Here is a 26,139-nt window from a genome sequence, read left to right as displayed (position 1 = left end):
AAGGGGTAGAAGTTTTACTCCTATTTCATGGAAGATTTCACCACCATCAGTAGTACTCAAAATCAAATACCATGTCAATATATTTGCATTACCTGGTTTTTCAGCTGGTTAAGGGTTTGTCTCAAATTGTCCGTTGTAGTCTGGTTACTTCTACAGAATTCTGCAACAGCAGTATTCAAAGTTATTTTGTAGTCATCTTTGTTGATGTCTTGAAGGGTATTTAGGTGTTGTAAGCAAGCATCATAGTTTCCAGCCTGGAAATTGCAAACGTACAAGAAACATGCATTAGAAGATACAAAGTGTTTCCTTTATCAATAGCAAGTGAAGTGAACTAAATGTCTAAATACACACTTCGTTATTTATGCAGATTAACATGTATGAGAACTAAATATAAATATTGAAGCCATATCCAAACTTCAAAAACAATTTGGTGGAGGAAGGACAAATTATGTAGTTGATTATTATAAATAGATGTTTCCATGAAAAGTGTTAAGTTTCAATACTCTTATTTCCTCAGTTTTCATAAACTTTTCCCGATTACGTGAACGTTGAGTGGTTGCAGTTGCTTACACAAGTCCCAGCCCAACATTTTATGTTCATCCTTCACTTCAACTGGATATATAGCGAGTTACAATTTAATCTATGTAAGTCAGCTTAAGATAGGTTGGAAAAAAAAGGTTGCCACTTTCCCAGTATAGGTTTAAAAAACATTTTTACAAGCTTCAGCTGTTGGATGAAGTATTCAGTCACCCAGGCATGGCTAAACAGAAACTAGGAGCCAAGCATGATGCTCTGCTGATGTGTGATTTAATCGAAAAATCCCTTTCTTTGACCTCAGGAATAAACAAAGACTTTAGAAAGGCTCACCTCTGCCTGCTTTCAGTTTTGGTCTTTTCTGTGTTGGTACAGGAGGAATTTAGTGGCATCAAGGAATGAAAGAGAATTCCTGACTCTTTCAACTACATTAAGCCTAAATGACGCTTCACTCTGAACTGCTCAATTCCTACACAGTAATAATCACATTCAGCTCTTCCATATCAGGGTTACCTCCAATCTGGTCAGACAGATAAGCAGATTCATTTCCATCTCTGTCAGTGCTTCACAACCAAAAGCTAAGCTCTTAAGTACCATAACCACCCTCCACTTCCTCCTCCTTTTTAAGTTCTGTTCCATAGAGGTTCTCCTGGGCTCCTGACTAACTTCCTCTATATTAAGGAAAGAATACAACAGAGAAGGGCTCTGGGGTCCTTCTGCTCTTCCCAAGAAAGTTGCCATTCTGCAGTTACTCTCAACGGAACCATTCCAGTTCCTTCAGTCTCCCATGAAAGCACAGTTATACAACCTACAGAGAGATGTAGCAGGACCTTGACAGGCATTTTCACAGCTCTAAGCACCAATAGCATGGATTGCCTAGTGATCATGTGCACAAACATGGGGACTTGGAACTCAACTGCTGGTGTGTTCTTAAATTGAGACAGTTCATCTCCCAGAGATTCTCTTCCTGTGCTCACGCTCCGAGTTTCTCTCCATCAGGAGTAGCTTTCAGATCTCAGCAACACAGCTTCTAATCATGGCTGGACTACAAACCTTGAACCTTTGAATGCTCAGCTTATTTTGTGATGGTTTTTTATCAGCTAAGCATCCTTTATGCCCCTTTACTAGAATACAATAACCAATTTTATGGGAATTCTATCAAGACTGAAATTGGAAGTGTAATATGATAAAGCAGCATGCAAGACAGTCCACAACGCTATTTACAGCTACTCAATAGCAAGAAAATTGGCAAACAAGGCATCAGATTAATTCTGCTCTCATCTGTTGCTACCTCAGAACTCCATGAATTTAGGGAGTTCTTAAAGCAAGAAAAACATCATGAGATAGACCAGATACACTGGACCAGTATAAAAGTAAAAATGAAGTCGACAGTAGATCAAAAGCATTTTAGGCATGTAGATCCGTGGGCAAGGTGGAAAACAAACTACTCTTTCATGTGCCTTCAGTTCTCAGGATCAAATGCCAGGGACAAAAACGTTATTGAAAAAAAATAACTGAGCTAGACAGCATTCAAGAAGACATCGATGAACAGCATCAGCTACAGTCAGTTTAATGACCAACTGCATGCACTTCATATGACAACATTCCAGGCAAAATTAAAGTACTGAGTGACACATACAAGCAGGAATCTCAAAAGAGAGCATTTAAATTCTTCCCCCCAATTTATTTCACACATCCAAAACTGAATTAACACAAGGCATTTTGGAGATAGAGATACAACAACTGAAAAGAAAAGCAATTATACTTCCTGTCACATTAAATAAAATTAGGAGACAATATAAGGAAAGAAATAAACCTGAAGTCTGGGTACCTGAATTTTAACACACATAAAAAAAAAATCTTCTGAGAAACACAAAACAGGCAGTAAATATTTCCTGTAGATGTTATGCATAGAAGAATATGTTTTAATGCGAAGTGACAGAGCAGTATATAATGCTTTATGTGGAAGAATGATGCTAAAGCACAAAAAGGTTTGCTTCCTTGTTGTTTTTTAAATACATGTGGTTCCTTTAGACCCTTTAGCACAACATTTTTAGCTTGAAGTGATTAATTCTTCAGAGAGATCATGCATTTCCAATGCTGACACAGAATAGCAGCCTGTTTCTTCTAATTAAATCATCATACAGCTTTGAAGGTTACTAAGTTTTTAGAATCAAGGTTAAACATGCTCTTGTTCAAGTATCCTGTTCAGTCTTCTCACATCACATCACACAGAAAATGCATGTGCTGTTTTTACAACCCAACTATTGCTACTTTGATATAATATTCTCTTCATGCATTTGCAACTGGATTAAGAAAAGAGCAAAAACAATTATTTAAGCCCACTTAGTAGTTATCAGGTAAATTAGAAGTCTCAGAGTTTGGCTTTGTCTCACCTGAAAAGCTTGTAATGCACTGCTCGACAATTCCTTCTCCTGATCAGTAATCCCAGAAGTACCTGCTCCTTCATGTTTCTCAGTACCTTGATCTGTAAAGTGGACAGAAGATTACAAGAAAGTTTGCAAGTGTGATGACAGCTATGCAGCTTAAACATTTTGCTTCTTCCGGTTCTCAAGAGCCTCCTGCCAGTACAAACAATTTTCCAGATAATTCCAGCAATCTCCCTACTACACTATCTATATCCCAAGTTACATCTCCTACTACAGTATCCCAAGTTACTCTATACTAGTGAATTCCTCTCCCTAAAATGTAAATTACTGTGCTCAATCAATAACCAAACTCCTCCAAGTTAACTGACAATCCATACATTTTAGATTTCTCTTTAAAGCTGCAACCATACACTAGGATTGTCTTATTTTGCTCAAAAAACAGCAGTGAGGGCCATGCATCATAAAATAGGTACCACACACTGGGCAAGATGAAAAACCCATGCATCCTGTACACTGCTTCCTAAACAGCAAGCAAGGGATGCTCTAGGGATCAACAAAAACCAGAGCAAACGCTGGAACTTCCACACAGCTCCCTGCTTTGGAAAAGTATCTCCTTAAACAAGAGGCTGCAATAGAACCATCATTGTTAATAATCACTGACAGACCCGACACATTATTTAAGAAAACTCTCTATACTTTTGTACTCTTCAATATATTCCATCCAGTGCTGTCTGGTGATTATACTGCAAGGCACAAGCAAATGCTGCCTATTCACTCTTTCAGCCTCACTCCAAATCTTACAGAACTTTCTTTGAATCATCTCTCTGTCAAGGTAAGCAGGAGCAGTTTATTCTGTATCTTCCTCACATTTTTTTTTCTCAGAATCCCTTCCTGTTCTGCTATATCCTTTTCCAGACTAAGACAACAAGAACAACCTGCAGCAGTTATAATGGTGGACCCTTTATGCATTTATATAGCAATGTAATAAGGTTATAACTGTCTTCAATTTCTTTTAATAGAATTCCTAATAGTTTGTTTCACTCACCATTGAGCATATTTTTCAGAAAGAAGTCAACTAAATCCTTTTCTCATCATGTAATTAAGAATTCACTGAAGTTGCATTAAAAAGCACAGTAAGGATATTCCATGTCAAAGAAGCTGAAAAAAACCCCAAATCACTAAGCCCTTCCTTGTGCTGAACACAAACTACTGGAGAAAAAAAAACCCAACCACACAACCACCACACCAGACAGATTATTTCTAAGAGTGTTAACTAATGTGCCAGAACATACAAAAATCATTTTACGTTTTTCAAACAAAGACTTTATAAAACAGCAATGGTTTCCACTTTTGCAGAAAATTATTTCTTGAATTTCACAGTGGAAGATTTGCTCTAAGCTACCTTTTGCTATCTTAACACGCTAGGTAGGCTTTGCAAATTTAATGCCTTCTTTCTCTTCCCTAGAATTCAGAGACATAATGCGAACTCTGCTAATTTTGGTTTCACTTTGAACAAATGAAAACACTTAGCTATGAGCTCCTCTGCAAAATCCATTCCCCACCATCACCAATATATCTGGATTGCCTTGCAGTAACTAAGAAACTTTACAAATATAGGACAAACAACAACAGTAAGGGGTAGCCAAAATTCAGAAGATTCATCAATTAATTAACATCCACAGTGACCATAAAACAGACGTACTAATCTATCAAGTTTGTGCCTGTTGCTGGGAAGATGGTGACATCCCTTCCACTGCCCTCTGCAATAACATATTTGAACGAGAATCATAAACTGGTTGTGACTTTCATCCTTCGTAAAGATGTCAACAAAGTTGAGATTTTAAAATCTCAGCAATCTTACACCTGCAAGCATGACCCACTGTGATTTAGACAAAATTCAGGATTCAGCAACTTCAGTACTCTGGAGGGATGGACCCCCAGGGGCCTACACCTGCTATAAAATCTGACTGTACAAGGCACTGATCAACACCACTTGCACTGCCTTCTCCTTGAAAGGAAAAGGTAGAAGAGAGCTTTAAAACACAAAAAAGCTCAGAAAACCTTTGATGTGCCAAAGGCTTTCTGTAACAAAAAAGGAAAGGAACAAGAAGCACCTCTCCTTCAAGCTAAATATAGCAGAGATTTAATTGCTGTTCTAAACCTTCTAAACCTTCTGCTTTATACAGATGAACAGAAAGCTATCTCCCTCCAAGGACCTCTAGAACAGCAGCAAATAAGCAAATGCAACTTCCCTCAAACTTTCACACTAACAGTGGCAATATCTGCTTTCCTTGCTCAGCATGACTTCAACATTGTGCTAGTAAAGGTAAACACACTGCAGAGCCTTGGGACTCCAAAACTTTTGAAGCTGATAACACTCAGTCTGACCAACAGGTTCCTCACATACAAGTTTACCTAGCAGAGAGCCATCAACTACCAAGCTGCATTACTGATTACTGCCATTGTATGTAGGGGTCGTAAAACCAGCATCTCAAATGAAGTAATCCTGAAGTAAAATGTCTTCAGTTAAGTTACAGATAAACCAAGAGACACTCGTCTAAGGTCTGCAATAAAAGCACCACTTACACAGCTGTTTTATATATTTCCTAGGGAAAAAATCAGGACAGGTCTTCAGATTTCACTGTGTCTGTTAGCCTGCTGGTACATTAAAAAAACCCCTACTTTAAGCAAAAACAGAGCTGTCCCTTCTCCTGTAGAGTCAGTTGTATGGCTGTAATCCAATCAATCACGCCTACTACCACTCAGTAAACAAAGCAGGTTTGTGAAACCTGAACTGGAAGCTTATCAAGAAAATAAAACTAAAGTCCAGCTGACTTATTTCACAGCATAGTTTTGTCCTTTGGAAAAAAAAACGCTTTGGATACTCTCTACCCTTTTTGTCCAAACACACCTGAAACACGTCAAAGACTTAAAAGCCATTCCAGTCTAATATAATATGGACATCCTTGTTTAGCCTGGGATCTACTGCTTCAGCTCATCTTTATTAGCAAGAGATCCCTCCAGCAAGAGTCACCTGAAAGCTGGCACAAGATACTGAACAGAACCCACCAATTCCACCTAGACGGGTGGGGAAAGCACTCCTCTTGGCTGCAAACGACTATCCCCAGTGCTTGCAAATTAAACTATTACTTCCATATTCCTTGAGGCATTTCAAAGTGAAACAGGTAGGAAAATTGTTCCTTGGCAAAAGACACAGCACGCCGCTTGCCTGCTCTGACCTAGAGACATGCAGCGTTCTCGCAGAAGCAGCTGGTGTGGGTAACACACGGCACACCAGTCACCTCCGACACGCTCCCAGCCGTACGGCAGCTACAACTATCAGCTGAAACATCCACAACTGTGTAGTCTCTCTGCTTCACAAATGACAGCACTTGATTTGTGTCTGTAAATTGTATTAACATATGGACCCGTTTGTTTAACTTTCCGTTTGTCCAACCTTCATGAGCACAGAACAACTCCAAAACTAAAACTTGTCAGGCTCGTGATGAGGGGCAAAAAAGGGCAACCTGGAAAAGTATGTAGAAATCAACCACTCGGATTTTGATCTGGAGGAAGCTGCTGCACTGAGCTGGAAGTCAAAGAATCAAGCCAGGGAATTATCTTCCTAGCTATTGTTCCTGGGGCTGAGAAGCAGAAACACTGTGTCACAGGGGCTGGTTTGCTTTGCACAAGCAGGCAGCTGCTCCTAGTGGAGAAGTTACATCATGGTGGACAGCAGAACTTCAGGAAAATTGGCTCTATGAGAGGAGAACAAAGAAAAGCATGAGACTGCCACCTGACATGGGAGATTGCTCTCCTCATGGGCTTGCTGCCACAATATCATAAAAGCAACAAGAAGTCACATCTCCCACATACACATACCTGAAGACACCTGAGAGTGACTGCAATCATTATCCTTCTCATACCTGCTCTCCGTTTCTCCAAGGACTGCTGTTCCTGAGCTCTCTTGTTCCTACGCCCTGTAAATTACATCTTGCATGAACTGTGCTGTTGAACACCAGAGTATCTCTGGAATTATTTTTTATTTCCAAACTCTACAGGCAGGGGGATAATCTCTTTCTTGAAAGGTGAGGAATCTATCACATGAGTCTTGCTCCAAAAGCATTTTGAAAGGTATGAAGACCAGCCGGCGTCCAGCCTTTATAAGATAATAGTTTGTGGCACCAAGACTTACACTTCAGTTTTTGTATGAAGCCCTTCACTACCAGTATAGGTATAATAGGCTTCTTTTGTGTTGTGCAATAAAAAGCAAACACTTCTCAGTGGAAAGCTAATTGTAGCTTGCTGTTATGAAAATGTACAGCATGTAGAATATCTTGCCACAGCTCACATCTCTCAAGGAACTGAAAAGTTCCTTCAACACTTCAAAGAACAGCAATAAAACATATTGAAAAATTAATGCCAATTTTTTTCTTGTAGTTTAGGAGTCACTTACAGTTCTTATAAAATACACATGATAGTTTAGTAAACATCACTCAAGACAGTATACTAATCTTCCCCATAATTATTTTCCAGATACTGAGGTATTTCATATTTAGCATCCAGAGAAAAAAATGCTTAATGTGATTTTAAATAATGCTCCCATCACATAAAACCAACTGAAAAAAAAAAAAAAGAACACAGGTGACCAGTGATAGGACCCAAGGGAACGACATGAAGCTTGTGTCAGGGGAGGTTTAGGTTGGATATCAGGAAAAGATTTTTTTACCCAGAGGGTATTCAGGCACTAGAACAGGGTCCCCAGGGAAGTGGTCACAGCACTAAGCCTGACAGAGTTCAAGAAATGTTTGGACAATGCTCTCAGGCACATGGTGTGATTCTTGAGGATGGTCCTGTGCAGGGCCAGGAGTTGGACTTCGATGATCCTTGTGGGTCCCTTCCAACTCAGGATATTCTACAATTCTATTAAGTAGAATTGTGCAATTCCGTAAGTAAGGCTTTCCTCCACACACCCTCTTCTCCAACCCGCCCTGAGCTGCCATCTGAGGGAAGGACCATTCCTGCAATGAAGACTTCTTGTACGATGGGGAATCTTATGGGGGAGGGACAAACAGGAGCTTATCACTGCTAGGGAGTTACACGGCAACTGCATTTGAAATTTATTTTGCCTGTTTACCAGATGACGACTTATTTTTTAGCGATCTCGGTGATTTCTCTCTACAGGGTCCTTTCGGGCCCGAGTTCAGTGAGGACCCACTCGTGCCCTGGAACCAAAGCAGCATCCCTGAGGGAATCTGACTGAACTCCAGCAGCACCACTAGGAGTTATAATCTCTCTCGCACCTTCCGCATGCCCCAGTTTAACAAAGTAACCCAGAAGCTCGACTTCTGTAGGGGTTATTAAACCCTGGAAAACACCCCCTCCCCGCCAATAAGTCCATAGGGCGCTCCCCACCGAACCCTCCCAGGCCAGGAGGGGGCAACAGCCCAGCGCCGCTTGCCGAGGGCACGGAGGGCCCCGTCCGCACACGGGCCGGCCGGTGACCCCGCAGGTGTCACATGGGTCCCTCACGGCGGCCACCGCGGCCCCGGACAGCGGGGCACTACTTCCTCGGCGGAAGGGCACAGCATACTGCAGTCGCAGCAACCGTTTCTCGCGGCGCTCACCGCCCCCCGCGCGGCCGCGTATCCCTCCGCGCGGGCGGCCCAGGCCCGGGGCGGGCATGGCAGGGCCGCGCCGCTCCCCCCGCACTCACCCGCAGACTTGTCCGCCGCCATCTCCGCTGCCGCTCCGTGCCTGACCACGCAGCCCGAGCGCGGCGGTAGTTGCCCAGAGTCCCCTTCGCGCTGCGCCACAGGCACTGACCGACCTTAACCACCGCCGCCGCCGACACCCGGCCACTGCCCCCCCGGGACTACTTTGCCGCTGCCGCCCTGCGCGCGCCTGGCCCGCCCCGCCGATGCGCCGTCCGCACCGATTCGCCGTCTCTTCCGGGTTCCCAGCGCGCCCGCGACGTCCGGCCGTTACCGGGGCAGCGCGGACGTGACGTCAAGACGCCGACGGGGAGCGGGGACGGGCGGAGCCGCCATGTTGGCGTGTGGGGGCCGGGAGCGGCCGGAGGGGGGGCACTGGCCAGGGCTGCGGCGCCACGAAGCGCCCTGGCCCTGCTGTCTCGGACGGGTTTTGTCTTTGCTGCCAGGTTCGGACGTGCCGGATCCTAATCAATGTGTATAAATATCTAAAAGGGGGGTGCCAGTAGGGTGGAGCCAGGCTATTCTCTGTGGTGTCCAGCAATAGGACAACAGGGAACGGGCAGAAACTGATGCACGAGAACTTCCACCTGAAAAGGAGGAACTTCTTTACTGTGTGGGTGACTGAGCACTGGAACAGGTTGCCCAGAGATGTTGTGGAGTCTCCCTCACTAAGATACTTCAGAGCTGTCTGGATGCAATCCTGTGCAATGTGCTCTAGGATGACCTTGCTGGAGCAGGGGGGTTGGACCAGGTGACCCACTGTGGTCCCATCCAGCCCTGCCCATTTGATTCTGTGATTCCCTCCGGAGCAGCCAGTTGCTGGTAGTGGTGACCTGGAGGCTTCCGTCAGGTGTCACCAGCTGCTGATGGTGAAACCTTCAACATATTCACTAGTTTATGTGGATTATCAGCCTGACTATCTAAAGTATTGTAAAGGTGCTCATCACGATAGTAGTTTCAAGAGCCAATGTGGCCCGGTGTCTGCATCCTGTATTCTTCCCTAAGTGGCTGTTTGGGCACCAGAGACCTGAGGAGGCCCAGGTTCACAGCAGGAGTTTGAAGTGTCCCTGGAATTCAGTGCTGGGGTGGGGAGGGGGAGAGGGGCAAAGCACCTCCTTTGTCATGTCCAAATAGCATTTGCTGTGGTTGTCATTATCTTTGTCATTAAAGTACCAAGCATGGGATAAATGGCACTGGCAGAGTCATGAATATTAAAGATTTTTAAATGTTTGTGAAATTATTGTACCTCTGTGGCACTGGTGAGGCCACACCTGGAGTACTGTGTTCAGTTCTGGGCCCCTCAGTTCAGGAAGCACATTGAGGTGCTGGAGTGGGTCCTGAGAACAGCAACAAAGCTGGCGAAGGGTCTGGAGCACAAGTCCTATGAGGAGGGGGTGAGGGAGCTGGGGTTGTTTAGCCTGGAGAAGAGGAGGCTCAGGGGTGACCTTATTGCTCTCTACAACTACCTGAAAGAAGTTTGTAGCAAGGTGGGGGTCAGCCTCTTCTCCCTGACAACCAGCAACGGGACAAGAGGACATAGTCTTAAGCTGTGTCAAGGGAGGTTTAGGTGGGACATTAGGAAGAATTTCTTCGCTGAAAGGGTGGTTAAACACTGGTACAGGCTGCTGCTCCGGGTGGTGGAGTCACCATCCCTGAAGGTGTTCAGGAAATGACTTGGTGCTTTGGTCTAGTTGACATGGTGGTGTTCAGTCACAGGTTGGACTCGATGATCTCAGAGGTCTTTTTCAACCTAATTGATTCTGTGACGACTTGGATATACTATCTACAGCATTTAAGCATTCACCTGTGCTAAGAGGTATCTTTGTGGGCTCAGCAGCCACATGTTGTTCAGATTCTTGGGTAGGGTCTCTCTGGATGAGTGCAGAGGAGCCAGACAGGGGATTCTTTTTTCAACCCCCATATATATACAATGGGAGGAGGGATGAGGTAAGAAAAGGCCCCAGGGATGTCCCCTCTCAGGCACCAAAAGGCTTCCTGTGCATCTGTCCCTTGGAGTCAAGCTCCTGAGACACAGGGACAGTTACCCTTAATTGCCACCATCATTGTGCTGCACCTCTATGTGCTTGCTCTGTGTCACAGTGTGGACACTGCTTCCACAATATTGTCACCTCTTATTATGGGAACACTTTCTTTTATTATTTCTCCAGATGTGGTTCTCCAAGACTTCCTCTGCCTCTTCTTCATTTATCCCTGTTAAACACTGACTTGTTTTTCTACTTGTGACAGCAAGTGTAGATATACCCAGTTCTGATTAACAGGTTTTACATTATATGATTTTGGCCTTGCTGCCAGCAGACAATGTTTGTCAAGGAAGACCAGACTATCAGAGGCATCTGGTATGCCTCTGGTACATTAGATAAAGGTTTACTTCAGAGAGGTAAGGTTTGCAGGCAAGGGTAGGTGATGCTTCCTTTAACAGAGGGATACAGTGGGAAAAAAAGAAACACACTTTAAGACACATTAGCTCTGAATACCTTTAAGCCACAGCTTTTAATGAGCCAGGCCCTGTAAAATGAAAGATTCTGAAAAGGTTATTTCAAGAATTTGAACAGCAGTATGATTCTTTCTGTTTTGTAACTGAAGTTCTGAATATTCCAAATTGTGTTTAATAACTTCTATTATCACCGCTATTATGTTGTCATTTTATTTACAGGTACATATATCTGTAAAAACCATGCTGTTTTGGTAAGAAATAGAGGCAAAAGCACTGTGTTATGAGAGTAGCTGCATATTCTCTCTGACTTTTATCAAAACAACAAAGTCACCAAAAATTCACCCTGAGTGACAGAGCTGGAATGCCCCATGTGGACCTGATGTGGATGCGTGTCCCTCTCCCTTAGGCTTGGTACAGTGTTTACTGCCAGTACCTGAGCAGTAGCCTGTTTGTTCTGGAGCATTCCGCATCAGGATGGGCACCACTGTGAATTTACCATTCCCTACTGTAGCTTTTCTCTAACAATCCTGTCAAAACTCATTTAGCTTCAAGTGTGGCAGCCCTGGTATCCAGCTGCTTCTTTATTCTACATCATGACATCTAGAGGACAATTGTATGAGTTTGCTTTATCCATCTTGCCATTATTTTACCACAGAACTTATCTACCTGAGGGGTACTTACAGCAAGCTTTGGTGTATCTTCCCACATCATTTTACCATGTTTGTGGCTTGTAGTTCCAAAATAATTTCTTTTTTTCCATTTCTAAGGGACAGACAAAGCATTTGTGTCAGCTGGCCTTTTTTTCTTTTTTTCAGTATGTATGATTTTAAAAAGGAACTTAATACAAATAAAATCAGGTATTTCCTCCCTTCTTATTAATAATAAAATCTTAATTGTTTATGTTGTGGAGAGTACTAAAGGAAGGGAAGAGACACCTGCCCTTTATTGCAGTTCAAACATACAGTCATGCAATCAAAAATGTTGACACTTTTCCTTCAAAAATATTGTGGTAGCATCACTACCTTCCTCTAAGGACAGGGAAGTGGGTTTCTTGCCTACACGAATGTATAATTTGCATTCTGCTTGGGGTCTCTGGGCTCAGGGAGGCAGGCACGCCATCTGCTGTGGAAGGTACAGAATAAAATCAAATACTATTTGAGAGAATAAAAAAGTGGTGGTGGGGGGAAACCCCACTTCTAAAATATTAGCTCTCCTGGAGTTTTGTTCTTTCAGGAAAGAAATTTCCACAATTCAGGCTTTTAATCCGAAACTCATTTTGAAGAAAACAAATATGGTACAGAGACAGGCAGATTTTTCTAGGTTTCTTTTGCCCATTTCTAGGCTGAATCATAAGAAGCCCAAAGGAGCCAAATGTAATTTGTAATGTGGGAGGGGAGGGGGGGAAGTTTCGGGGGAATAAAACAAAGCTGCTCCCAGAGAGAGAGAAGTCCCAGCATCTCATTCCTGCCTCGTACAGTACCTTCCTTCAGCAGACTAGATTAAGTAGAAGTAGGCCAGGGTTTCCTCTCTGCTTTTGGCCCCACAAAGCAAACTTTTCAAGGCTCTACTTTAAGTTCTTGGAGATTCAAAAGCAGCAGTACAGCAATCTCCTACCCAGCTTTGCAGCAGTAGATGAGATGTAGATAACCTCTCCACTGATCATATGAGCAAGAGCTGGCTAGTAGAGGAGAAAATCAGGATTTGTGACACCTTCAATCACTGTCAGACTATGGAAGAGAGTATGGCCAGCTCCAGAGGGAACTGTGAAAGTTACAATTCTTTTGCCAGATTCCACAGTATGGAAATCTCAGCAACAATTTGTTTGCCCACATTCCAAAAGACAAATGATTTAATGTAAGAAATACTTTCTCTGTTATTAATAGAGGTCCCTCTCCTTTGCCACTGTAAAGTTTAAAAGCCTTTACCCCCTAGGTGGCACTATACAATAAAGCAAGGCATGTTTAAATACTGTTTTCCCCCTACAGGTGACAGAATCATAGTCACTAAGGTTGGAAAAGACCTCCAAGTTCATCGAGTCCAACCTTTGACAAAACACTACCATACAAACTAAACCATAGCACTAGGTGTCACATCCAGTCGTTTCTTGAATACTTCCAGGGACAGTGGCTCCACCACCTGGATCAGCAGTCTGTTGCAATGCTTAACCAGCCTTTCAGTAAAAAAATTATTCCCAGTGTCCCACCTGAACCTCCCCTGGCACAGTTTGAGGCAATTTCCTCTTGTCCTGTCGCTGGTTGCCTGGGAGAAGAGGCTGACCCCCAGCTGGCTAGAACCTCTTTTTCAGGTAGTTGGAGAGAGTGATGAAGTTACCCCTGAGCCTCCTTTTCTCCAAGCTAAACAAGCCCACCTCCCTCAGCTGCTCCTCATAGGACTTACTCTACAGACCCTTCACCAGTTCCATTGCCCTTTCCTGGACTCGCTCCAGCACCTCAATGTCTTTCTCGTAGAGATGGGCCCACAGTACTCCAGGTGCGGCCTCACCAGTGCCGAGTACGGGGGAACAATCCCTCCCTGGTCCTGCTGGCCACACTATTCCTGATACAGGCCAGGATTCCCGTGGCCTTTTTGGCCACCTGCGCACACCGCTGGCTCGTGTTCAACTGGCTGTCGACCAGCACCCCCAGGTCCTTTTCTGCTGGGCTGATGGAATTCTTATTTACAATGTAAACTAGTGTAAGTATGCTGAATGTAGCTATTAGTCTCAGCTAGGTAATCCTCTTTTTCTGAAACTGTTTCTCTAAATCAGTAAAACACACTGATGTGAATCTCATCTAAATTCAGTATTTTTGCTTTCAGAATGCTATATTTTCCTGGAAAATTATGGTGCATCACAAGCTATTAGTTTTTGTTCTGTCTGTGTGCAGTGAATAAACCAGTATAGGCTATGTTTATTTTAGCAAGTCACTCAGAGCAGCAGGAGTAGACTGATAGCTGTAAACAGCAGGAGCTGAGGTTCCTCACATCTCCAGTATACCCTCACACAGAAATTATTTTGCATCAGGTGAGAACTGGCACAGTACCACACATCTCTATCACCCATTTTGAAACCACCTGAAATAAAGGGATCTCACAAAACTTCAACCACAGGACTTCTAAGAAGCATCAAGTTCCCCTTTCACCTGTCTCATGTAGATGTTTCACACCAGCCTCTACTGTCTACACAAAGACTTCCCAGGCAGAAGGAAGTCCTCTAATTTTTCTCACTCCTGCAGTTTCTGAGTGACACTGTTTTACTTGTTTCAGATCCTGCTTTTCACTGATGCTGGAACATGTGTTGCTTGGTAGTGCAGGGGAGGAACAAAAGCCTTTGCCTTGCAGCCACATTGCCAGGAAAATATCTTGAGTAAGGCCTTCTCACCCCTTGCTTTCACATGCAAAAAAAAAGATAATATTTTTCTGACAGTGTTTACCACTGTGACAGTTTTGCTCACAGTCAAATAGAGATGCTGAGCCTGAGAGACAAGCTTAGACAGACAGGACCTCGCCAATATTGGAATGCAGAAATAGAACAAGCAGGTGCAAAACTCCTGAGAGCAAGGGGCTACCACTGAGAAACATAGAGAACAGTGGAACATAAGGGATTTAGAGGAATGATGTCATAATATCCTCAATAAATTTCTATGATTCCCTTTTGAAAAGAGGTGCTCTTCTTTTCCTCACATTATAGTACCTGATAAATAACTCATGCCATTATTTACCTCCCCCTTTCCACATTCTAGCTCTGCTCTGATTTTGCTTGTATATGGTATTATGTGTTGTCCCTCCATTTGGTCTCATAATAGCATCATTATATTTTTCTGCTAGTGGGTTTAAGTCCAGAGAACACCCAAATTGTGCCAAGGCTTTCCTAGGATAAGAAACAAAACATTGTCTCATATAATCTTTGTCATTTTTCCCTTCCAGTGTCATCCAGAAGAAATCTGTGCACCCACTTACAATGAATCTGGAAACCAAAGAGTTTGTGGGAGGAGAACTATCCCCATATCACCATACATTTGGGGTTGTTTCCTTTCCTGTACAGAAGGCTAACCCAAAGCTTAGGGGCCTTTGGTTTCCACTTACTCAAATTGACAGAAGTGCCTTTATTTCAACAGAAGGGTACTAAGGCCCAATCAATAACTTGCAGAGGGGCAAAATTTCCAGTGTTACACAGTTAGGAGTAAAAGGTCTCTAAAACATTTTGTGATTACATCAGTGCCTTTTAGTGCAAGCAGGAATTGATTTATTTATAACAGCAGGATGTCTGCATGACATAAGTGTTTATGTCCAATGTGTCAAGCGCTACTTTATGCCCTTCCACACCGAAGAGCTTTGACCCTTTCTGAGACACTGAAATAGAAAGCCAATGTACCTATGTCAAATCAGAGGCTTTGAAGAAACACTGCTTCTTTCAGCACAGTCTTAAGAATTCTTCCTGTGCCAGCCTCAGCTGCTATGTACACTTTGTAGGGAAGTCTAACACTTGCTGCCTTTGGTTTGCAGTTCCTAGGAGGCTGGAGTAAATTGAGAAATTATGTTATGTCTCCAGGCAGGAATAATCTTTAAATGGGAAAAGTAAATTCTTACTAATGACTTGTTTATGGTAGTTATTATTCTCAGCATTTTTTCAGACATTCAGAAAGAGATGACTTCTCTCTTGATAAGTATAAAGCAATTCTTTTTTCACTAAAGATACAAATTATGTTGCCAATAAAGCCTATATAAGATGTTGCAAAAGCCAAAGAATGTGTTCAGTACAATTCTTTTACCTTCACACGGTGCATTACAATCTTTGTGTATGTTCTCATTATTCTTCCTTACTTTTTTAGAGTTCTCACAGGCATTTAAGTAAATTTAAAGTATTTTTTCCTCTAAAACTTGTAGGAACTTATGAACTGTCACACAATTTGTTAAAATATGTTAACACTATTGTGATAGAGGTTTTTTTAGGAGATAGGAGGTTTGTTTACCTATTATTTGCCTAAAATTGTAGGTCTCTCTAAAACTTGCATCTAAGTGCCTTCATGTGGCACATCTGCAGATCATATGATAATATCAAATTTGTTGTTTGTAGTGAAAACCAACAGGAAATACCAGTTGACAGATACCATTGTTCTCTCTTTGAGTCTGTGAGCTTCTGACTCAGATGGTCTCCAGTTCAAGTCAAAATCTCAGGTTTTAATGATACATAATTAAATACAAAAGTTTTTGGTTTGGTTTTTTAAAATTAAATTTTAACTTGCCATGTTACATACCAGGAATAAAATACTGTAGGTGATCCTGGATGAACTCAGGACAAAAATCCCAATCCATATGTTTTCTTTATTTATAAAGATTAATGTAGACTTCATTTTATTTCAATAGTTCACGTTGACTCTTAGAGTGCTGAATATATTTGACTGTAGTAGTAATCTCCAAAAGCTAATTTAGCTTCATTCTATCAGTCCTTTTTGCCTAATCTAAGTCAGTCAGAAATACATGTGGCTTCAAAGGAAAGAGAAAAAAGCATAATGAAAATAGTCAATGTGTTCCAAAATGTTAAAAAGACAGAAAGCTATTTAAAGAACAAAACATGTCTCAGGAGCTCGAGAATCACTGTGGACTGACATATGGTAATCGTATGTCAGCATATGGCTGTGCTGCATCTACAGCATATATCCATTTGCTAAATTCTATTTGTGTCCAAAGTTGTAGCAAGAAGATCAAGTTTCAATGTAGAAGCATGATGATATGTTTCACTTTTGATTTTCTGCAGAAGTAATCTTGCACATTATTGTTTCCTTGCTCCTTTTCCTGACTTCAGAGACCATCGTGATGCTTAAAAGTAAATTTACCCATCTCACCCCATGTTAATTTCTCAGTGTTGGGAAAGATAGGACCAAACACAGACTTTTTGCCCCTCTGCAAGATTCAAAAGGTGCAGTGAATACAAGCATGTAGAATTAGGAGAGAGGAAACAGTTTCAGCTTCCTGCTCTAAATCTAATAATTTAATAACCTAATCACTGAGTCATTGTGTGTATTTGTCTCTGGTTTCTAGAACAGAAATCCCATTCTAAACTTGAGAACTCTCCCTTTGGAAAATTTTGCTGAAGTTAATATAATGTTGGTTTCAATTAAATAGAAATATTAGAAAAGTGCTGGGAAATTTCCAGTGCTAGTCAGCTGGAAACTAGCTGTGAGATATGAGCTAACCCAAATTCTCATGTTGTTTCCCGAAGAAACATTTCTTCCTCCATCCCAAAGCTGAAGATAGCTGTTTGTTTCAGTTTTAGTGCCCATGTTAAAACTGAGAAACTACACATTTGACTGTTCTGGCAACTAGAAAAGCAGGTCATTAGGAGCTGCAAATAATTCCGTCAATTAGCAGTAATAACACTGAATATTGTATAATACTTGATGGGTCTAAAATTTCTTCCATTACTCCAGTTTAAATGGCAAGTGAGCATTTTACTTAGGGACTGTGAAATAGGCTAGAGCAAGAAAAGAAACCAAGCTGTAGAACTTCCAAGTGTAATACAGTGTTGTCTGAGTTACACAGATGAAGTAAATGGAGCACATATTTCCTTTCAATCTGGAAACAAGCAGTGAAAAATTTCAATTTCCAGTCAGAAGGTCAGGGATCGGATTCTCCTCTCAAGATAAATCCAAAATAACTTTGCCAAAGGAATGTCACTAGACTGACCCTGCTATACTCAAGATGAGAAATTCACCCACGTTTTTGAGTCTCAAGCATGAATGAATGCAGCAAAGCACTCATTTAATTGTTTGGTTCTGTTACACGGGACATAAGATAACTATGTGCATCAAGAGCTAGGGAATGGAGAGCTACTTTTAACATGCACAGGTCCTGGCATTAGACAAGCACCAGAATTTCTGCCTGAGGATTGCTGCACTGAAATCTACTGAAGGTTTATCATAACCCACCACAGCGGTGGTTGAGAAGAGGCCGTGTGATGTTAACAGCAGTTTCTGCTTCACTGCATTACCTTGTAATGACATTAGCAAATATTTTACATTCTGTGAGGGGAATGCTTCCCTCCTCCTCTCTGCTGCTTAGAAACAGTGAAGAGATGAGATCTGACACTTGAAAATGCTATAGTGCTGTGACCTCAACAGGGTATAAGATGGTCTTAGTGGATGCAGAAAATTCAGCTGCCTGAAGTACTTTTGCTTTGTCCAGCTGGTGTTCTACCGTCCACAAAGCTGCTTCCAGACAGCAGTGCTTTGTTATTCACTTGACTTTACTAACCCTTGTCAGAGTTAATTGGATTTGTGACATGGTCAGATGTTTATTTCTTGATTCTGTTGTCCCTTGTCTTACAGGACACACATGCCAGGGGAAACTGCAGCACATCTAGCAAATAGTAAAATATGAAGAGATATGTGGACATGCTTTTTAGGAACTAAAATTTAAGGAAATGTGTGCTTAAAATATTTTTTTTTTTACTCGTTATGCCAATAACACTTAGCTCCCGATTTATCAAGATAATTAAAGCAGTTATAAAACTTTTTGTTTAAATATATCCACAGCTCTCCAGACAGTCAAATACCACACTCATTCATTCTGTCATGCATAAATGCCCAACTAAACCTTATTGTATCTGAATGCTATTTTGGGGAAGAATGCACATAAATCACAGAAATACAAGGTTACACTTCTGGTAAAATCTCTTAGTTTATTAAGTATTACAAAAACTTACATCTTTATGAAAGCCACTGCATACAGTCATAATTTGATTACACTTTCCTTTGTGTAATAACTTTTGGGTTGTATATGAGATTACAATCTCAGGCTATAAAATAGTTCTTACGCAACTCACTTTCTAAATCTTTGCTACTATTACTGGTGTAGTATTTTTGCTGTAAATGTTTTTAAATACAATTTTAAAATGTTTATCAAGTTATTGATACCTGTGATTTAAATCAAAAGCCACAAAAAAGGGGACTTAATTTAGAACTGCTGCAAAAAGAATGAGTTTTAGAGTAGATTCCCAGATAAGGTTTTATTCTGAAATACAATCTACCTGCTTACAGAAGTTTTGGTTAGATGAGAGGCACATACATTGCCTTTGAAAACAGATACGCGCACACATGCTCACACCCAGAGCACACATGGGTCACACCACCCTGGAAGTCACAGTGGATACAGTCTTTTCTTCAGGCTTGAAACAAGAGTAAATAAATCGATCACGGTCTTGGGTACAAAGAGCATACAGGAATACCTGAACATTCACTCATATGTCAGCATGAGCTAAATTTCACAGATGTTATTTGATAGTAAGAGCCATAAGACAGGAAGAGAGAGACAGACTGACAAAATAGTTAAGCATGGGCTTAACTTTAAGTTTGTATCTAAATCCTTATGAAGTCAACAGCTATGCTGTTGGAGCTATGCCAGTGTGTAGCTGAAGATGTGACCATCCTAGGCTACTTCATGTAAGCATGTTGTTATTAAGTTCATAAGCAGAAATGGAGTCAGTCAACTATTTGTAAGTGTTGTGAAAAACATATTAGCAAAATTTTTATATTGGCTAGTGCAAAAGAATAATAAAATCAAAGAGAAACTACTTGTCATCAAGTCAGCAAGAAACAGTGTGCACGATTTATTTCTATTTCATTCTAATTTTATTGTTAACAGAGCTCCAATGCTTTCAATGCACATAAAGCCAGCATAGCACAGAGGCAAATCAATTGAGCTTGGTTTCATTTTGGACAGCATTGGAAGCATCTGCTAAATGTACAACAAGACCAACTTTCTCTACCCCAACATATAATAGATGAGAAACAGGAGAGGATTTTTTTTTTTAAATTATAATGCTTCCATCTTTTGTATTGATTTTGACAGGCCATTGGACCCATTAAAGAAGACAATGTTTGATCCTTCACTCTTGCATTGTAGATACAAGCAAAAAGACTATCCACCTCGATCCTGAAACTGTTATTCTACCCCACTAGGAACTTCAGGAATGAACTTAGTAACTATAGTGGGGCAAGGTATGAAGTTAAATCACTAAGTTTCTGAAAAAGTTACCAAGCTGGAGAAATTTTATCAGAATATTATCTTCTGTGGTATCAGTGTTTCTGTTTGACAAAATAATTATAAGAAGCATTATCTTATGCTGTAGTGTATTATGTTAATTAAAAGTTCTTCATTAAATTTCACTGAGGGCAATCATAGAAAAAGGTATCATCTCCAGACAACAGTCTATAAAATATTTGGTGCATCATAGTTGCTTTATTTCATTAACATGTGTCTTTCAATATCATTATTTAGCTTCAATAAAGCTGAGATTTATTTATTTATATGGCATCTAGTAGCAATCTACAAGCAATAGCTGGAGCAGAAAAAATGGTTCTTCTCCAGTCATGCCTATTACTGTGAATTGATTTATTTTTGGAGTAGAGCTCCATTAGGAAAGATAAGTTTTCTAGCAAGCTATTCGAAATGCAGTAAAATATTAAAGAACAATCAGGAAAAGAAAGAAAAATTGCTTTGTGCTTTTATTATTTATTAACCTGTTTGAGTTAGCACTTACTTTTATACAAACATGAAGAGTTACAAGCCCCATAATACTCTGTGCTATTAAACTGTACTGTTCTCAGCCCTAAAAAGATAGGAGAAAAACTATTAAGGTTAACAACCATGTACACACCAACATAAAGCTTATCAGCTTTTATTTATTCTTACAGTTCTTTCACAATACATTATTAATACCAAAGTTGTATCAACTACCATGAATATCTAACTGATTAAAAACTTGCATGTAAGTCCACAAGATACTGCTGAGGTCTGATTCAATCTAAAACAAGATTAGATATTTGTAGGAGAACCAAGAATGTCTGTTAAGAAAAACCGAAAGCACAAAACCTCAACGAAACCCAATGCTCTGTCGGAAGCCAAATTCCAACTTAAAAAGCAGCATTCCTCTAGACATGCTGTTGGATTTTGTGTCATTTCTACATGAACCTTGGAAGCAGGACTGCCACAAAATGATGTGTTAAAGGCATACATCCCTCTTTTCAGATACAAGGCCTTCCTTAGTGACAGGAATAGGATGTCCACTTACAAAACAATTTATTAGAAAACTACCGAAAGCTGGCACAAGAGAAAACATTTCCAGACCTGAAAGTTCCTTAGTTCTCCACCCTGCCAGGAGACAGGCTGCACATGCAGCACATTACCCCACGATGACAGGGACCCTTTGGGTGGTACCTGAGAGGAAGTCCATCTGGCCACCTGCTTTGGAGCCGGCAGCCCTGGAAGTGCTGCCATCCCTGACACAGAGGCAGCTGCAGCTCTTGGAAGGCTGGGCCACCTGCCAAGTGGATGGGTAGATAAGCTGGCAGACAACCAGCAAGTTTCTGACAAAAATCTGACAAGCTTGGGTTCCACATGATTTTTTTATTTTTAAAACATAAGAATGCTAGTTTCTATTCATACCAAAGTTCCAAGTAGTTTATGTTAGGAAGTCTACTTCCTGTCTCCAAAATGTATGTTGAGTAAAATTTAACTTGACAGTTTGCCATGAAGGTCAGATAAAAACAAACATTAAGCAATATATGCCTAATTAGAAAAATTAGTATTGAAATAAGTAAAACTGTACAATATACCTAATAAGTCTGTGTCATCTATTGCCAGAGTAGTGCAATACTTTAGAAGTTCTGCAAATAGTTCTAAGAAACACTCCTGAAGTATCAGAAGCAATGAAGCTGCTTTACTGTGGCAACTCCTCAGGCATGCTAGGGCCACACATGGGCAGACACTGACTATAATAATGATTTAAAATGTTGTAACTCTCCCAAGTTTTTGTTAACTTCCCTTAGCAAGAATTAGTAAAAGGATAATGTAATCTACTGATACAGCTCAGTATGAAGTTGTCTCAGCACAAATTTTAATCAGTATTTTAGACATAAAGTAGCACATGTTAATGGAGTTACACTGAATGTTGTGTCTGAGCTAGAACCTTCGGCTTGGATTGTGCAGTTTGCTTACCTATTTAGAAGAGAAGGAAAATCTACAGACCTCCCATTACTGAACAGACGAATAATTAAGCAGCAACAACTTAGCTCTTGCAGTAGCTAAACTAAAGAATTTTAGCAGCCTTCAGCCGTGTAAAATATTATTTGGGGATTGAAGGTTGAATCCACATTGATCAATCCAATATTCCTTCTGCACTTGTGTCAATGCTTTCACACCCTGACAGGGTGGCTGGCAAGCCACAACCCAAGTTCATATTGCTTTGCAGTCAGGAGTTCACTAGAAAGGAATGCTGACAGAGTCGTCCCTTTTGAGTACCTACATCTCGCTGCATTTGGTTTTCAGTATTTCCCCTTCACCATTTGAAAGAAATGCAGGTTTCATGCACCCCCTTTAGTATTAATTAGCCCGAGGCCTAACACTTGGGACCAAAATAGCTTTATGCTACGTTATATTCCTTCAGCTCTTAAAAGTGTGAGAACCAGTTTCAGCTCTTCTACTTTTTTTTTTTTGCCAGACCCTAAAGAATCTGTTAAGGAAAGCAGGAATCACTGAAGCAAAGAAGGATCCACATCAGGCATTCTGTCCTTTGACAACAAGAAAATACCAGCATCCCTTTTGCAATCTGGAATTTCTGCTGTACAAGACTTCAGAGAGAAAATATCTGGCAAAAGGAAAAGTGAAAAGCCTTGTCTCAAAGCTTCCATTTTATATATTACACAATTTAACTTCTCTGACCAAGGAAGGTGGTGACTGCCAACTCTTCTTCCCTGAGAGCCAGAAGGAATAGCAGAGCATAGAGGTAGTCAGTACACATTTTAATGTACTGCTGTCTCATGCACTCTGGACCATCAAGAGAAAAACTGTGTGTTACTTGTAAGCCTTCCACTCTAGTGAATCTCATCTGTTTGGCTCTCCTCCTAATAATACCAATCAGCACCCCACAAACATGCTCATACTGTATTAGAATATAACAATTTTGTAAATGTGGAAAAGAGACACATTTTTTGAAGTCAATGACTGCAGCTAGCAAAAGCCACCTCATGCACTGCAGACCACTTGTGCAAGTCAAGGCCTTTTCGTCAGAGAACACCTTTATTTCATGAACTGATATTAAGCTTAATTTTTTTTTCCACCTTGCACGTCCTCGGTCATCGGTATTTTTCATGTGACAAAGCAAATGCTAATTCTCTATGGGCTGTAAGGGAAAACAGCTGCTAGTTATAATGGGGGTTTTGAGAGCACTTGGTCAAACAAACTCCATAGGTTTAAGTACCTCCAGACTGTATTACATCTGTCAAAGCAGCAGCAAATACAACATAAAATGTAGAGTAGGTCCCATTTTTAGTGTGTCAGTAGAATCAGCCTGCAGTTATTTTTAACTGCCTTGGAAAGCTTAGCAGGCAGATACAGTTAATCCTTTAAAGGATTTGCAGGTATTCATAGCTTAATAAGTAAGCATAGTGGATTAAACCAATAGAAGATTGTAGACAGTCAAAGACAACCTTTACATGCTAACATTCAAAAAATAAAAAGAACAGTTTCTTTTTGTATACTTTTTTCCTTGACAATTGCTCTCAATTGTCAGTATGGGCCAGAATCCCATACAGTGATGAAATAAAAACGTTAATTAGAGTCATTAAAGTCAACATGTGTGATATTTAAATCATCAGAAAGCAGTGAATTTCTGTTGTCTTCTTTTCCCATTATCCTATAAACACTTTGAAAAGCAGAACTGCACCATGAAAATTAATTAAAAATACATCTACTTATGCAATAAATAAATAATAAAACTAAAATGGTAAGATTCATTTTAGGAAGAAAAAAAGCTGAGTGATTCTTACAGGTCAGAATCTATATTGGTTGTATTCTTTCTCAGGATTCACTGACATAGGCTCGACTGAGAGATGAGGGCCCTTCAATATATTCATAAACAATGTGGAAAAGTACACCCATAGTAAGACAAAAAAAAAAAAATCAGATGACACAAAACTATTAGGCTGAGAAAATCTAGGGCTGGCTATGAAAAGCTTTAGAGTTTGGTTCAATACTGAATGGGTGATAAAATGCCAGAGGCTATTCCGTGCCATTAAGTGCAATGCACATCAAGAGAGGAAGAGAAAGTACACATATGTATATCCATAAGGTGCTAGTATCACCAGGAAAGAAATCTGAAAACATCTGGTGCTTAAAGAAGCAAACAAACTTAGGAATTATTTAAAAATAAATAGAGAAAAACATGACAAATCTGCCCTGTAAACACTCAAGCCACAGGCACATTATGAATACTCTATGCAGTTTTAGTCATTCCATTATCAAAAAGGTTATTATGGTAGAATTAGAAAAATATGTAAAGAAGAATATGACAGCAATGTGTTAAGTCGTGGATATTAGTAAAAAGGTAAGCTGGGAATTGTTATTCACTAGTTTTCATAATATAAATACTGGAAGGCATGCATTTTTTTGGTAGTAATAAATTAAACTAATTTTCATTAGATATTGTGAGGCAGAAACTGTACATGGATCAAAAAAAATCATGACTTCATTGATTCAGCAGTTCTATTCAGTAGGTCAGCAGTAACTATTAAACAAAAGAGTCTCCTAGCCACTGAAGGCTAGAAGAGCATGATGGAAAAATCACTGTAAGCATGACTGCTTCCAGACATGTTTTTCTATAAGTATCTAGTTACTAGGTTAGGGAGACTTGTCATCTGGCTGAATTCAGCAGTTCTTAAAACCTAATGACCAAAATGACTGAAATCACGATGTATATTGTTTGGTGTATTTTTACAAGAAATCTGACCAGGACCTCCCTGGTTCTATCATTGCTATTTGAAAAGAACCAAGATGAAACAAAATTGTTTCATTAAATGTACAACTGAAGAAGCCTAATTCCCTACACATTTTTAAGGTTATATACTCTGGCTACCAGACAAATCACTCCTTTCACACCTCAACTGTGTTAACTGAAATATATATATATATATATATATATATACACACACACACTAGTTGAAAATAGTTGAAATATTTGCAGATAATAAATATATGAAAGATAAAAGAGGAATACAACTCCACAAGGTTATAATTAGGACCCTGCTCTTCCCAGATGATTCAATAGTGGAATATATTGTTGACTGTGCCACTTGAACAGAATTGTGAGACATCGGAACACAGGACTAGAAGGGAACTCCTGAATCACTGCAAATAATCAACTCTTACACTTGCAGTCATATCACTCAATCCCTTTCAGAAGCTGACCAAAGCCCCTTTCATAACTCAATCAGATGGCAGTCTCAAGGTGTCTCTGCCCTGACTGAAAATTCATTTTGATTTTTAGACTTCATGTATTCCTAGTCAGTCAATGACTTACGCTCTTTCCTAACACAGTCCCTTAATTTAAACAGAGCTTTACCTCTTTGGTGGTACATTCAGAGAAAGGAATCGTATCATCTGTTAATATTCATTTTGCTTGGCTCATCAAGTCAAGCTCTGTTACAGCACAGCTCTCTTACAACATGGTATGCAATGTGAAGAGGTCCAAGCTGACTGGGACACCAGGCCAGTCAGTGCAGACACTGTGGACATTCCATACCCACATGCCCCTTGTTCTAAGAGCGGTACAGATATGTTAGCACATTCCTTTCAAACCAATGTGCCCTGTCACCAAGACAGCCAGTCTTCTTCAACATGTATTCAAAGCCAAACTAACGTGGCTGTATTAATTGACTTCTGGAAATAGTCTAGTGGTGGTTAGATCAATTATTTCTATACCATACTTCACTGTGTAATGTAATTATGCTCCCAGACTCACACTGTACACTTCTAATCCCATGGATCACCATGCTCTTTCTCCTCACTGATTTTGTACTGATTTGCCTTTCTGGAATACAGAATTTCCATGGAACAGACTCCAATTTTTTCATACTTCTCAAAGTCTATGATAATCTTTGGCATGCACCGATGGCTTTGCTGGAATGCTGAGCCCTATGAGTCACTACAATGATTCTGAAGCTTAGTGACAACTCTATTATGAGAATGACATTACTTCTTATCATTTTGGAAG

General features: G+C 40.5%; 1 protein-coding gene and 1 long non-coding RNA gene across 4 annotated transcripts in view; one reads left to right on the top strand and one right to left on the bottom strand.

Moving 5' to 3' along the window:
• Window positions 1–8,780, bottom strand: part of CNOT10 (CCR4-NOT transcription complex subunit 10) — a 33,843-nt gene extending 25,063 nt beyond the window's left edge. The window contains exons 1-4 of one of the 3 annotated variants that reach the window (XM_027639136.1): window positions 8,641–8,780; window positions 6,851–6,904; window positions 2,931–3,022; window positions 93–254 (exon numbers count right to left, since the gene is read on the bottom strand). In XM_027639136.1, the coding sequence (XP_027494937.1) occupies window positions 93–254; window positions 2,931–3,022; window positions 6,851–6,904; window positions 8,641–8,662 (330 nt within the window). In that variant the 5' untranslated portion in view covers window positions 8,663–8,780. Of the gene's footprint in view, window positions 1–92; window positions 255–2,930; window positions 3,023–6,850; window positions 6,905–8,061; window positions 8,308–8,640 lie in introns of those variants that run through there. The other 2 variants (XM_027639135.1, XM_027639137.1) reach the window with 2 other exon arrangements.
• A 126-nt stretch (window positions 8,781–8,906) lies between these two features.
• LOC113945201 lies at window positions 8,907–24,278 on the top strand. Its single transcript, XR_003526992.1, has 4 exons — window positions 8,907–9,084; window positions 13,911–14,115; window positions 19,941–20,089; window positions 22,591–24,278. It is a non-coding gene; the product is annotated as an uncharacterized LOC113945201 (long non-coding RNA).
• The last annotated feature ends 1,861 nt before the right edge of the window (window positions 24,279–26,139 follow it).

This window comes from Corapipo altera, unplaced genomic scaffold (genome assembly GCF_003945725.1).
Source record: "Corapipo altera isolate COAL_440 unplaced genomic scaffold, ASM394572v1 44, whole genome shotgun sequence".
Classification (NCBI taxonomy): domain Eukaryota; kingdom Metazoa; phylum Chordata; class Aves; order Passeriformes; family Pipridae; genus Corapipo; species Corapipo altera.
This window is presented reverse-complemented; position numbering and strand designations above follow the sequence as displayed.